The 15,748-nt window shown below is 35.6% G+C and overlaps 1 protein-coding gene and 1 non-coding gene across 2 annotated transcripts; one reads left to right on the top strand and one right to left on the bottom strand.

The window, feature by feature from the left end:
- Positions 1–2,451: 2,451 nt before the first annotated feature.
- On the bottom strand, positions 2,452–2,524 carry TRNAR-CCU (transfer RNA arginine (anticodon CCU)). The gene has a single exon. It is a non-coding gene; the product is annotated as a tRNA-Arg (tRNA).
- A 98-nt stretch (positions 2,525–2,622) lies between these two features.
- On the top strand, positions 2,623–15,680 carry LOC132191279 (methionine aminopeptidase 1A). Its single transcript, XM_059606227.1, has 16 exons — positions 2,623–2,820; positions 3,480–3,530; positions 5,084–5,269; positions 5,951–6,026; positions 6,325–6,372; positions 6,489–6,533; positions 7,142–7,241; positions 8,236–8,287; positions 8,379–8,420; positions 11,716–11,777; positions 11,862–11,960; positions 13,041–13,114; positions 13,211–13,280; positions 13,509–13,574; positions 13,663–13,751; positions 15,399–15,680. The coding sequence occupies exons 1-16, from the start codon at positions 2,747–2,749 to the stop codon at positions 15,474–15,476; spliced, it is 1,212 nt and encodes a 403-aa protein (XP_059462210.1). The 5' UTR covers positions 2,623–2,746; the 3' UTR covers positions 15,477–15,680.
- Positions 15,681–15,748: the final 68 nt, after the last annotated feature.

Raw genomic sequence — 15,748 nt, 5'->3', positions numbered from 1 at the left:
AGTTTTGATGTGAAGGAGAGACCTCGCAGGGTAAAAATGTGAAGGTGGGGGAGAAAACCCTCACTCTCACACTCACACTCACACTCACACCTGAGAACAGCCACCACCCTTCACTCATTGACCTGCCAAATTGTAGGGATAAAAAGGCAGTTATGGTTAGCGATTTTTGGCTAAAACCGCTAACTGTAACCGCCTAGACAGTTAGTAAAATTCATTAGCCACCTCTGCTAACAGCTTTTTAAAAGAAAAAATTAAAATTAAAAAAAAAAAAAAACAAAAAGAAACAAAATGATGTCGTTTCTATGGTAATACGATAATATCATACTACGAACGACATCATTTTTAGATTTTTATACATTTTTTATATTTTTAAAAAATTTTAAACATAAAATCAATATAGTTTCATGTATATATATATATAGGCGGTTAGTGGATAATGGTCAGAGGCTTTGAAAAAACCTAAAACCGCTAACTGTAAACGTCTTCAAAAGCGGTTAGTGGTTAGCGGACGATTAATAACCACTCACCTTTTCACCCCTACCAAATTGGATTTTCCTAGGTTCAATGGAGAAGACGACGCAACTGTTTGGATTTGCCTAGCTGAACAATTTTTTAGGTTCAATGAGACTCAAGACGAAGGAAATAAAAAAAAAAAAAAAAAAACATTAGCTTTTCTTCCCTTGGAAAGAAAAGCTCAATTGTGGTACCAAATTTTACTGCAAGAAAGGCAGGAGATAACTTGGGTAGAATTTAAGGACTTATTTGTTCGCTTTGAGCCTAATCAATTCTATGATACCTTTAGGGAATTGACAAAATTGCACTAAGAGGGAAGTGTCAAGGAGTACCAAGCCAAATTCAAATTCCTACTCTCCAAAATAGGGACATTGTCCCCAGCTTAACATGTTACTTTTTTTGTTAGAGGTGGGGAGGAATCCATAAAGGTAACATGAAGGCCAAATAATCTTTCCTCAGCTATTGGTTTGGCAAGAGTTTATGAAGCTAGGAATGAAGCCTAAGGAGGAGGACCTCATATGACTGGCAACAACCCTAGAATAATCATCCCCAGCGACGGCTAGCTTTGTCAATCAAGAAATTAACGGCTGAGAACTCCGAGAAAGAAAGGAAAATAGACTTCGTTTCAAATGAAGCGATAAATACAGCTTAGGCCATCATTGGAAACATCTCTTTCTATAGAAGAATGTTTGGGTGAAGATGATGATGGAAATGTGGTCATGGGAGATGAGGAGTGCAAGGAATACATCTTAAAGCAGTTTCCACCTTGAGGACAACAACATTGTCCGGAAAGTGAGAGTCCAATAAGGAATTACAATTCTATAAAGAGTAATACTTCAAGTCTCAGGTTGAGTCACATTTGTTTCTTAGAGCCCGTTTGGGGGTGCGATTTTAAAAATTGTGTTTTTAAAATTGTCACTTTTTAAAATCGCACAAGTGTTTGGTAAAACATGTTAAAATCGCACATGATTTTTTCACGATTTTAAAATTTGCGTTTTTAAAATCGCAATCCCAAACACTCCAAAATTGTTTAGTTTAAAGACGCAGATTATTTCTTTGAAAACGCACTCCCAAACGGGCTCTTAGTAGAGTTAATATAACCAACTTAATCCTAGTTGGTCACTTAGATAATTTAGAATCCTAGTTAAATTACTATTTCTTTTTTCTATGTAATTGTTCTTCTATTTAAAGAAGAAACTATTAATAATGATGCACGAGTTGATTATTATTTTGAAATACAGTTTAGTTTTGGAGTTTAAGGCTCTCTTAAGCGATTGTTAGAATCATCGTTAGATTTTTGTAATCCATCCCAAATCCAATAATAATTTTAAAAGATACATAAACCTTAAGAAAATAAAAAGAAGATTAAAAGATGGTCCCTTGCATACTCTTAGAATATGATGTATATATCCAAATCTGTAAAACTTATTTCATAAATGTGCCTTTAAATATTAATGTAATGCTATGGACATTTTTGTTTTTTCCTAAAGTTGATGTGGATTTTAAGCATTACTGTTAAATAATATACATGAGAAGACGAAACAAAGGAGGACTAGTTCAATTTTTGAAAACCTCGTTCAAGGCAGTGACTTTGGCACAAAACATAACAAGATGAAAAATGCTACGCTTACAAATTTTTTTACAAAGAAAAAAAAAAAACCTTACAAAATGATATGGCACAATATGATTGGATTTATCAAAATTTAGATTTATTTCATTCTCAATCCGCATATTGTGCCACATAAGTAAATAACTTTGTAATAATTTTTTTTTTTTTTTTGTAAGCCTAACATTTCTCCAGCAAAATAAGACAACCAAACAAATTTGAATTGGTGGGTTAGCTTGCTTCATTGAAAGTCTTTTTACTGGCAGACAAAAAGAGAAAAAGAACAAAAAATCAAAAGAACGGAAAGAATGAAATAACAAAACCAATAAATGCGCGCCAGGTAGGGGTCGAACCTACGACTTTCTGCTTAGGAAACAGACGCTCTATCCACTGAGCTACAGGCGCTCGACTGGTTGTATATAATTTTTATATTTTTATATATATATTATTTATTACAAATATAAATACAAATATAGAAACGCCTCCTTTCCCCCTCTCTGCAACCCTAGTCTCTTTCTCTCTCAAATTTAGAACTTTTGACCGGTTTCGTCGTAACATCAGACCATCTCCGTGAGCTTGGTGGTTCAGTCATCCGTCTAACCATAACCCACTGCAAAATTGAGCTCGATGGCTGGTGGTTCCGATGTGGCCGAGACCACGACTCTCTCCTGCGCTCGGTGTGGCAAACCTGCGCACCTTCAGTACGTACAATTTTCAGTTCTTTAATCAGTTAAAAACAAAAGATTCTCTCTTTTCTTTCAAAATAATAATAACTTCATTGAATTGTAATATAACGGAGAATTTCGATTGAAAAAGTCTTAAATTTCATTGAAATTCATCGTTTTTATTGGTTTTCATAGTAGTAACTATTTGGGCACATAGCATTTTGTGCATTGTATGAAATTAGATTCCTTTTGCTTTGTTGACCTTTGTAAGTGCACATTGTAATTAATCGGACTAGCATTGCTCGATGATCTTCATGATTGGTTTGATTGTTTTTTGGATGGACTTCTTTAGTTTTGATACTGAGGTTTCTGTTATATTTGTTTAGAACGTTCGGCTTATTGCATGGTTAGAGCCTGTTTATGATTGCGTTTGAAGGACCTAAAATGCTTTTAACACTCAAAAAGCTCGTTTGAAAAAAAAAAAGGTACTCGTTTGGTAAAAAAAGGTACAAAAAGCCTAAAAATAGCCAAAACGCACTTTTGGCAAAAGCTTAAAAATGAAGCTTTTGTCCAAAAGCTCTTTTTTGATTTAAAAACTCTATTTCTCAAACGCAATCCTAAACAGGCTCTTAAACGAAGTTTGATGAAGATGGTTAAATATTCTTATGCTTGAATTGACTTTGGTTTGTTTGTAGGTGTCCCAAGTGCATGGAATTAAAGCTTCCTCGTGAAGGCGGTGCTTTCTGGTTTGTAATTTTTTCCTGCTTCATGGTTATTAATTTGAACAAATATATGTAAACTGTGACGTCCCACATTGCCTGGGCATGGAAAATATGATGTGTTTATGTGAAATATACTCTCTCTAAATGGTATGAGGCCTTTTGAGGGTAAACCCAATAATAAAACCGTGTGGGCTTGCCCCAAAGCGGACAATATCATACCACTTGAAGTAAGGGTGTTACATATGGTATCAAAGCCATAGCCCAGCCTGAGATGGGGGGAGCGTGCACAAGCCCATGAGGGTCGCCAACGAGGATGTTGGGTTCTAAGAGAGGGTGATTGTGACGTCCCACATTGCCTGGGCATGAAAAATATGATGTGTTTATATGAAATATACTCTCTCTAAATTGTATGAGGCCTTTTGGGGTAAACCCAATAATAAAACCGTGCGGGCTTGGCCCAAAGCGGATAATATCATACCACTTGAAGTAGGGGTGTTACATAAACTATCGTTGCATGATACTTTTTTCAATTTAAATATTTTTGGGTATTTGTAATAATGTTCATACTGTTACAAAGACTGATTTGGGTATTAATATTTTAGTTTGAAAGCAAGCTTGGAGCCTTCTGTTTGACCGGAAAATCTGATTTCTTGAAGTGGGTGTGTATGGATATTTTCCAGGGAAAAAATTGTGAGCTCAAATTGCTAAATGTAGCACACAGCACTAAGATTTGATGAGATTGGGTCTCTGTAGAAAGTTAACATTTTATGGGAATTTCTGATTTTCAGTACCAATCAAGTCATCTAATAGTTTGTTTACATGCATGTGTGCAAGGCCTTATTGATCACATGAAAGTAATGACTCATCATTGGATCTGAATTGATTGTTAGTTGTAAAACTCTGGTTGAGAACTCATGTTTGAAGATTAATTATTTCATGTATTTAAACTTGGTTGCGCTACATGCAGACTTGCTTTAAAATCTATACACCTTATTTAGTGAAAGGTCATATTCTTTTATAGCCTGGAGGGATCCATTTTTTGAATATTTGTCTGTCCTCTGGAGGTCCAATTGAAACTGACTTGTCCCTTTGAGTTCTATGCCACTACAATGAATTTGCTTTTCTTAACACTTGTATCTATCAGATAATATTGTAAAAAATATATTTCTCTATTAGAAACTTACGGAACATTGCATTCAAATGCTATGTAAAACACTTAAATCAATTCAATTTTTATCGGTGCCGATCTGGTCCTTGATTTTGGGTTGCTAAGGTTTTCTCTATAGATTAAGTGTGTTGAATTTATATGCGGACAAGAGGTGTCTTGTCTTGGTGATAATTTACAATCACCACTGTGGGATCAAAATAAAAGAGTTCATCATAGAAACTGTCATTTGTAACTTTGCATGTTTTGATACTTTTATGTGTTAATATTGGACCCAAGGAGAAAGATGTCTGTTTAACCTCTTTCAAATTTGCACATTGGCCCTTTGATGACAACTTAAATTGTATATGTTCCTTGAAATCTGGAGTAAACTATGTATTTCTTTGTTCTCATATAATGTATTTCTTAACAGCACTCAGGATTGTTTCAAGGCTTCTTGGAGCTCTCATAAATCAGTGCATTTGAAGGAAAAGCAGTCCTCATTTGGGACAGGTACTCCGCGTGAACAAAATTCAAACTTTCTTGATGAAGGTTGGCTATATTGCTTGAAGAAAGGACAGGCTCGAACTCCAAAACTTCCTTATTTTGATTGGACGGGGTACTTCTCAATGATTACATCTGCTTCATATTCTCCATAACTTAGCTGCTGCTCTTGTCAGACTTTTTATGTCTGATGTTTCTGATGCTATTTAAGTTGGATAATTTTTTTGATTACTACATGTTCTTTCTGACTTTTGTGTTCTTTCCTTCTCCTCCTCTTCTTTTCTCCTTTTTTCTTTTTATTGGGGAGGGAGTGTATCTATTCATCGATGACAAAAAGCTGATGGGCCAATGTGGAAGGGTTTAAGATATTAGATAGTGTTGTTAGCTGGTGATATTTAACTGAGCCATCTTTATTGTTTTAAATGGTTTTATAAATATATAAAAAATCTTCTACATTTATTTGGTGATAAATGGACAACTGCCTGAGTAGTGATTGGTAGAGAAAATTTGAAATTTCTGACATTATGCAAAATAGATAGAAGACAGATAGTATGCCTGTAGTAGATTATGAAAATTTTGAGCAGGATAAAAACCAGCCACAGCTAATTCTTTTTGGGGCAGGGTCCCAATTGCGGGCCTTTATTGGAATTAATTGGGCTTTTCACCTTCTTGTACCTTCTATGAAAATATTTTTTACTTTTAGCTTCTAACATTTTCGTGATGTTTGTTGAAGCATGCTTTAGTCTTTTAATTTCTTGTTATTGTCAAACCATGATTAATTTATGTTATTGTGCAGGACACTGAGGCCATATCCTATATCTAGTAGACGTGCTGTACCTGCTCATATTGAGCAACCTGACTGGGCAGTTAGTGTGAGTTGTTGATGTATTTCTGTGGTTTGATCATTTCTTTTATGCATGTCAAGTTTCAATGTCTATACATACATGCGCACATCAAATGTCTAATGGATGTTTCATCCACAAATATGGATAGACTCAAGTTTTTGAAATGGACTTTGTCTTAGTTGATTTAATTGAAGTTGAGCAAAATGCTGAAGCTGCATTTTGTTGTCTCTCTCTCTCTCTCTCACACACAGGCACACCTACACACATCTTTCATATGGTGTCTAACATAGTTTTCATGCAACTTTCTTTGCCTTTTAACTTGTAGGGTATCCCACAAATTGAGCCAAATAGTGATCTGCAGCATGTTGTAGAGGTACACTTGTACTTTCACTTTTGAGTGGCATCCAGTAATGTGTAATCAAATTGTACTTTTCCCTTTCTTTAAGTCTTGCCTCTATTCCTCTTTATTAATTGATGTTTGTTTTGAAGATCAAAACTCGGAATCAAATCGAGAGAATGAGAGAGACTTGTCGAGTAAGTTCAAATTATAATTGTCCTTTTTCTCATCAGAGCATGTTCTCCTATTCACGTCAATACTGCATCATTCTCTCATCCATGATCTTCCTAAACTATGCATCAATTGCTTGACTAAACTATGCATCAATTGCTTGACTATATGCATGTATGGGAAGACAGTATCCTTCATGCTCTTAAACATAATACAATGGTGTCATCTGACCTGTATTGTAGTTTCGAGGGGAGTGAATCTGGTAGCACTGACTGGTCTAAAGACTACATCCTAGGAAGACTAATTTTGCAAAAATATTTGAGCCCTTCGTTATTGTTGAAAGATTTTAATTTTTCATGGCTTTTCTCTTTTTTTTTTTTTTTTGTTTTTTTGGATACAAATTATATCTGTGAGCATGCTAAATTGGTTTTGTAAGGCTATTTAAAGAGCCTTTATTGATAATACATTTTGAGGTCTTTTCTGAGCAAATAAATTTTATTTATTGTAGGTATCTATTATTTTTAGTTGTGCTGAACTAGGCAATGTATGAACATGATATGGAACCTTGGAATATTTATTAAGCCCTTTTCGTTGACACATTCTGAAGTTTCCTGTTTACGATCATTATCCATAGATTGCAAGAGAAGTTTTGGATGCAGCTGCTCGTGTAATTCGGCCTGGTGTAACAACTGATGAGATTGATCGAGTGGTTCATGATGCAACTATTGAAGCTGGTATGAGTTTTTCATTCTCCAGTATATATTAGTATTTGTTCTTTTTATATTCCCTCTTTTTTTCTTTTTTTTTTTCCTCTTTGAACTCTTTACTCAGACTTTACTTTTAAGCACCAAAGATATGACTGGGTGGAGTGATTTAACAATGATGTATCTCTTGAGGGGTAATGACACTTGTTTGTATCCATCATCAAATTGAAATGGTGATGCAGTGTCAATACTTTTGATCTATGTTGGACACTGATTCCTGTAAATTCGTGTGGGTTTTGTTTCACTGAAATAAATTGTTGAGTGCCAATTGATCTTGCCAACTCATTTTCTTTTTCATTTTGGATTAGAAGAAAGAGCACTTATACAGCTTAAATGATATTCTTTTTTATGCTTGTTTTGGAGAAATTTTTATTAGGTTAAGATGTTTGAAGAAGCTGCCAAGTTTAATTGACTAATTATGATGGCTAAAGGTTGGGAAGATTTATCATTTTTTATTACAAAATTGGAGCCACACATATAGGCTGCCATCATTTGTGAGTGATAAATTCTCTCAATGCTTAGATTTCTAGGGTTTTGACCAGGACTGTTGAGCAGAGTGATTATTGTCTTGTGTAGTACCTTGGAGCTGTACCTTAATCAGTGGTCACTTGTGATACAGATGGTAACTTGACTGTCTGAGTCATACTGTAATGATCTGGCATTTTTTTATAAGTAAATGAATAATGTCAAAGCACGCAGGTAGGGGATGAACCTACGACTTTTTCGAGAAGACTCTAAGAGTAATTATCTTATTTTTTCTGCATTGATATTAATCGTGGATTCTATAAATCTGTTAATCGCATCAAATTAGATTCCTCGTAGCGTGATTGGTTTGTGTAATCATGGCCATTGTTGGTGTGTTACTCGTAAGTGTTTGGAGTACTAGGCTATGGCATTTTTAATTGTTAGCCATATAATCAATTAATGGTGGGCTGAGTGTCCTTCAAATATGACTTTACTGCAGGAGGATACCCATCTCCCCTCAATTATCATTTCTTCCCAAAGTCTTGCTGCACGTAGGTACTTCTTTCTATTTCTTTACGAACTTTCTCTTGATTGTAGGGTATTGATAAAATAAATCTTCTTCAATTTGTCTCCTTGTTGCAGGTCAATTAATGAAGTAATTTGCCATGGAATTCCAGATGCCAGGTACATGTTATATCAATTACATATTGTTTCCCCTTTTAGTCCTGAGCTCCTTTGCATTGTTAACTCTTTCTCTTTCTCTCTCTCTCAATTACATATTGTTTCCCCTTTTAGTCCTGAGCTCTTTGCATTGTTAACTCTTTCTCTTTCTCTCTCTCTCAATTACATATTGTTTCCCCTTTTAGTCCTGAGCTCTTTGGCATTGTCATCTCTCTCACGCTCTGGGCAACCAAATTTTGAAACAATAAACTTCTATTGATCTTGTAATCACCAAAAGTATTCTCTAGCTTGGGTTACGCGATAATGCTTTAGTTATAAAATCACATTGGTAGGTTTAGCTGGACTGATAGCTATAAGTCTATTACTTTTAGTTAGCAGTGAGTACTTAGGATGATATTTTTGGGAATTTGTGGTATAAGGCATTCTATATTTTAGGAAAATCAGATCTGAACCCCCAATGCCTTTTGCCATTTTGACTTTAAGACCCCATTTGTCAATTTGGTAAATTTGAAACTTGGGTTTAGGCCCACCATCAATTCAAGACATTTGTTAGCATTTCTGTTGATTTTTAATAGAAATGATTGTGAAAAGACCATTATTGTAGCGCCCCAATTTTTCATTTATTTCTTTTTTCAATTTAATATCTGTAAAATCCTTGAGGCTCTACTACTACGACTTGACTTTAAGAATAGAAGTGGAATTTAATCGAAATATTCTTGTAAGTACAATACTAGAGCACTAACTGAAAACGTCATTTACATTTATTCACATTATTGTACAACTCTATTCATATTTACATTCTATTATGCTTCACACTACCTGAAACTATATTTACATATATAAACAAACGATACTATTACAACACAAACTTGATCAATCCTCTGCCCAAGCCTAGTTGGGGTTTTCAAAATTCTAAGGATAGTAGTCCAAGCTATCTGGCTTTCCTGAGTCTATCCTCTATAGTTGTAAATTTTAAATAATTTTCAGGTGGAACTTTGAGTTCATGGTTCAGTAAGCAAATACCATCAACCATGTTGTGTGTGTACTTGTGCCATCTTTTAAAATTTCTTTATTTTGTTAATGCAAAGAAAATCATTTTTTACTGAATATCAAAAAATGAGACCTTTTTTTTTTTTTTTTTCAAACTTCCTGAACATATGTATACTGAAACATACTGTAAATATAGTATAAATACACTATGAATACTGTTATTGAACTAGTCTTTCCCTTAACTTGTGCCGAACTCCCTACCTCGTCCAACCTGAGGTTATTAAATGTCCTCCCTCATTCTACCTAAAAAGATCGAGCAAACCACCCTGCTCAGCGAGGGGTCCGCAGATTAACCCCATATAGATTGGGCTTTGTTGAATGTTCTCTACCGTTCAACAAAAAGGGGTCAAGCAAACCACCCAGCTCAACCAAAGTTCCGCAGATTAACCCTACATGGATTGAGCTTGTTGAGTGCACCATCCTGCTCAACTCTAGGCATTAAATGATTAACCCTATTCGATTTGGGCACGTTGAGTGTACTACCCTCGCTCAACCCCGAGTTTCGAATGTATAATCTCTGATTGAAATTGGCTTGCCTTGAGTAAACTTTGGTTCTATAAACTTTTTACTTTTGTTTATTCATAAAACTATTTTTGAAAATAACCTTTTAAAATATACTTTGTACTATATATACTGTTCCTCTGAAAGATTTTATAATGCGAAAATAATAAAGCATAAATAATAAGAAAGTGACACAGAGATATACGTGGTTCGGTCTATGACCTACATCCACAAGATCAAGCCCGAAGGCTGCATTAAGCTCTTATTTCTCTGAGTAATATTTACAATATAACATGCTCCTATTTATAGGAGAATCATGTTGAATACAAATAGACTTCTACTCTAACTAGGTTAGCTAGGTGATAGTCTTTAACTATTCACCTGTAACTCAGTGATAGTCTTCAAGTGTGACTCAGTGATATTCTTCAACTGTAAGTCAGTAATAGTCTTATACTGTGACTATTATTTTTGAACTCCATGATATGCTCTAACATTCCCCCTCAAACTCAAGGTGTAAACTTGTGAAAACTTGAGTTTGTTCTTTGGTCGGCAATGAGGCTGAGATGGTGACCGGAAACTCGTTGGAGTTGGTGTAGGCCGAGGTAGTTGAGTGGAGTTGGTGGCGCCGGATTTGAAACATCGACTGCTCTTGAACTTGAACTTCGGCAACTGTGGCCGGCATCGGCTACTATGGCCGGTATGTGCCAACTGTGGGCTAAAATAGGCCTGGGTTTTAAACAATACCACAAAGCCTAATATGAAAGAAGAATGGGCAACTATGACCTCTTTTAAGAAGGGAAAGCCAACTATAGGCTAAAAGAGAAAGAAAGGAAAAGCCAACCATGGGCTAAGAGAGAAAGAAAATGGGCATCTTAATATCTTATTTTCAGATTACATAAGCTGGGATAAGGATTACCTTATTCCCATAACCAAATGGAACTAAATCTGAAGCTTAAACCAGAATAGCATATTCCTAAACTAGAATAGGAATATTTGCACACCCAGATAAAGTTAAATCAAAACCTGGAACCAAACACAACACTTCTTCTCCACAAAATAACCCTTGAAAGTCTGGCGTGAATGGATGCGTTTGAACCGGATGGAGCGGGGCTGTGAACTGTGAGGCAAAGACCGGTGCTGCGGCTGGTGATGGCTGTGTAAGGGTCGGCCAAAGGAAGTGGGTTGGGGTTGGCTCTGCATGTATCTGACTGACGACAATTTTTTTTTTTTTTTTTCAACAAAAATAAAACAATATAGATAAATGGGTTTCGTGATTGTGAAATCAATCGAAACAAATGATAAGAAACATAAAAGAAAATTGCAATCCAAGATCTAACAATTGGCGTTAGCCTATTGGCTCTGATACCATGAAAGATTTTATAATGCGAAAATAATAAAGCATAAATAATAAGAAAGTGACACAGAGATATACGTGGTTCGGTCTATGACCTACATCCACAAGATCAAGCCCGAAGGCTGCATTAAGCTCTTATTTCTCTGAGTAATATTTACAATATAACATGCTCCTATTTATAGGAGAATCATGTTGAATACAAATAGACTTCTACTCTAACTAGGTTAGCTAGGTGATAGTCTTTAACTATTCACCTGTAACTCAGTGATAGTCTTCAAGTGTGACTCAGTGATATTCTTCAACTGTAAGTCAGTAATAGTCTTATACTGTGACTATTATTTTTGAACTCCATGATATGCTCTAACAAAATGGATGCTTTTCTATTTGCTGCAGGAAATTAGAGGATGGTGATATTGTCAATGTGGATGTGACTGTTTGCTATAAAGGTGTTCATGGTAGGAAGCTCTATACCAATCTGTTATGAGTTTAAATATTGCCACGAAACTGAATATTTAAGCAATGGTTGACTCATTATGCAGGTGATCTCAATGAAACATTCTTTGTGGGTAATGTTGATGAAGAGTCTCAACGGTTGGTCCAATGTACTTATGAGTGCTTGGAGAAAGCAATATCTATTGGTATGTGTTGGATAAACCAATTAAGTGATATTTGAACTTTGTAGGATCTCTCTCTCTCTCTCTCTCTCTCTCTCTCTGTGGTTGTGTTTTGGCTGGGACCGTAGTTTTGCCCCTGTTGGCTCTTTGAGACAAAAACGCTCATAGGAGTGCTGCTAATTCCTAGGGCTTTTCGTACTGCTGAATGGGACCAATAAGACCACATGAACGAATGCCTTTGTCCATTTCTGATAGTCTATGTTTCTATTATAGCGAAACTGAAACCATTGGTCCAGTGCTCAGATTTGGAGGTTGTTTTCCAACAATTACGGAACTAACTGAAGGGGATATACTGAGGAAAGATACCCACACCTAGTAGATTCATCTTTGAATTTTAAATTCCCAAAAGTCAAACTTCTCTGTTTCTTGCCTATATCACCACCACCTCTCTATCTTTTCTTAATTTTAGTTTCCACTTCTGTTATCTTTCTTTTCTTTATTCTCCCTCATCTTCTCCATTCTCTCCCTTTCTATCTTCACAGTTTTTCCTCTTATTTGTCACTGCTGCCCCTCTTTGCTTTATTCTCGGCTTTCCCCGAAATCACCTTTCCTTGCATCCCAACTGGGTGTGCCTTACCTTCATCCCCCTCTCCGCCCCTCTTCCTCCTCTTCCAATAACCATCTTTACTCACATTCAAACAGTGAACTTTGCTAATCTTCACTGCTCTGTTGTTGATTTTCATCAACTTCATCTTCTCATTGCATATAGTTATCAATCTTGTTGAATACTATGATTATGTGGTTGGTAGCTGCCAGTTTCACCTCCCATTGTAGATCTCCACCAACTTTTGTCTCCTGTTATAGATCTTCAGTGTTCTAGTTGATTTCCACTCTGTTATCGATCTCTATCAATCTTTCCTCTGTCTCTCTCTCTCTCTTAAAATGGGAAAAGTATGTCTGTATAGATCAACGTGTTTGATCTGAATTTGCAGAATTTATTGTAGTATTATAATTCTGCAAAGATTTTCAGTCTTGTATATAGTTTAAGAACATGAAATTTAAAATTTGATGTCTGATTCTTTTTGTTTTTTGGGTCAAATTTAGTGAAACCTGGAGTGCGATTTCGGGAGATTGGGGAAGTCATTAATCGTCATGCTACAATGTCTGGGTTCTCTGTGGTACGTGTAAAACTGGTCTGCAGTTGTAAGTAACTCTATTTCTATCAAAATGGCTGACAGTGTTTGGTAATTCTTTACTCTTTCTGTTGCACACAGGTAAAATCTTATTGCGGTCATGGTATTGGAGAGCTCTTTCATTGCGCACCAAATATTCCTCATTATGGAAGTATCCTAAATTAAGCAGGCTTTTGAGCCCACTATTTTCTATTTTATTGAAGTCCTATAATTTTGGGTGGGAAGTTACTAATGAAGTATCATAAATGAACTCTCTTTATAATGCTGTGACAAATTTATTTATTTATTTTTTATTATTTTTTTTAAAAAAAAAAGAAAGAAAAGAAGAAATTCCTTCTTGCTTGCCTCATTTGTGTATTAGTGACCTTAACCCAAGCAGGAAACAAAGCGGTTGGTGTGATGAAGGCTGGACAGACCTTTACAATCGAACCAATGATCAATACTGGTATTTTGCAAATTGTTTAAATTTGTGAGCATACTAGTTGAATTGATTCTTTACTTGCTAGCTACATCTAAACAAATGTTATGAATAGGTGTTTGGCGTGATCGGATGTGGCCTGATGGATGGACTGCTGTCACTGCTGATGGCAAACGCAGTGCTCAGTTTGAACACACTCTTCTGGTAACTGTGCATTTCCATCTTCTTTCAGCATTGTTTGTTTGGTAGTTTAGTCTAAGTAACTGTAACTGCTTTATGATGTTCACATTAGAATATAATTGAGACTCCCAAGCCTCAATCTAAAATCTTGTGATTCAGGTGCACTGTCCTTTTTCTCCAGGAACCATCACCCTTGATAATTTTACATATGCATGAGACATTCTTGACTTTCTTCTAAAATCCTTAATCTTAGGAATCATTTGTGAGGTTTGTCATTCTTAGTTTTAAGTTGGCATGTTACCTCAGTTCATTCAGCTGAGCTCTTGAATTTAGAAATGCTAATCTGAGAGATTGAATAAATATGGTGTGGTGTTTATGTGCATGGTAGGGGGATAAGTTAATTATTCAAATTTGTAGAAACCTTTAAGTTTTAGTGTCTCAGCACCATAGTTTTCCAATTATCCAGGGCAAGGCTAGGTGTAAGCCTTGAGTGAAAAGGTAAATGGTTAGAAATAGTAAATTACAAACTAAATTGCTATTTCTAGTTATGTGGTTCCTTTTGTATACTTCATGTGTACTTAGGGGCGCCTTAGGCTTTCAATAAAATTGGTTTATTACTTATTAAAAAAAAATTAAATTGATTAAAAAAATAAATAAAGGCTTGGTTGTGGCCTTGTTTAAAGCAATAATCCAATAATAACAATAAAAGTTAATGTAGAGAATAGTCTCCTTGATATAGAATGTGTTATTCAATAATATGCTTTTTCTTCACGTAGTTTATTCAGAATTGTAAGTATGTGATAAATTGGTAAAACTCGTCTCAAGTTGAGACAATTAAACAAACCAACTAAAACAACTGAGCAAAAAAATCCTGAAAAATGAGCAAGAACACATTCCAAAGAGTGACAAAATACTACAAATTTAAATTTTTGAAATTTTTGTTAGAAAATTGAGAATGGTGTTAGCAAAAGACGTGAATAGTTCTTTGGGGGCAGAAGAGGGTGTTGGACGCCGGACTTCTATTGCTCCTATGACGCTTGTTTTCGAAATATATATAGAATAATTTAAAGGTGCACACATACCCATGTGAGGTGCGCCCACCTTTAGGGCTTCCAAATGTTTGCAGTTTGTGGCATTTGGTTCTGCCTGAGATAGGTGCAGGCCTGTAAAAGCTATGATCAGCACCTGTGAAATTTATCAATCAGGCTTGTGCTCTTATTGACCTTCCTTAACCCGAATCTCTTGTCAATGGAACTAAAGTGCCACCATTGGAAGAAACACATATATCTGCAACTTTTGTGATTTTTGTCCAATCGATAGTATTTAGCATTTTCATGGTTGATGCAAAGACTGGAAAAGCTAGTTTGGAATATTTTGGTGTTTGACTTGTCATTTGAAGTTGGTTCTAGTAGAATTCTTTTATTTGTGTAACCAAATTTTTGACATCGTTTGTGTGATTTGAGTGCTGCAAGAATTTTAATAAACGTTGTGAAACATATTAAGGGAACATCAACATCCAATACCATATATGCTTTGTGTATGTTGGTAAATCACAACGGTCTCATGAGTCGATGTTTATGACTCATAAATCTCTCTTCAGAAGTTGGATATGCATATTGCTTAATGCTTGTGTTGGATGGGTTTATATCTCTTTCCTATGTTATCTTCTAGGTAACGGAGACCGGAGTTGAGGTTCTTACAGCGCGGTTGCCTTCCTCCCCAAATGTGTATCCTTGGCTAAGTGCTTAAGCGTCGACAGGTGTCCGTATGGTAAACCTGGATGGTGGATGCAAGAGAGTGATCTACCAAATTCTGTAACATCGGTAAACCATCATAAATCATTGAGTGAGGAATTACTAAAATTTCCTTTTGCTGGATGCGAAATGTTGTTTGTAACTTGATAGATTACTTCAATTAATATAAAAGTTCCCAATTGTGCTCTGGTGTTTCACACTTGCTTTGTTAACTATTTTGGCCTATTCCAAAATTGCTGTTATTGGAACCCTTAATGAGTTTCTATT

Source organism: Corylus avellana, chromosome ca1 (assembly GCF_901000735.1).
Source record: "Corylus avellana chromosome ca1, CavTom2PMs-1.0".
Classification (NCBI taxonomy): Eukaryota; Viridiplantae; Streptophyta; class Magnoliopsida; order Fagales; family Betulaceae; genus Corylus; species Corylus avellana.
The sequence above is the reverse complement of the archived record's forward strand: the minus strand, read 5'-3'. Positions and strand labels throughout refer to the sequence as shown.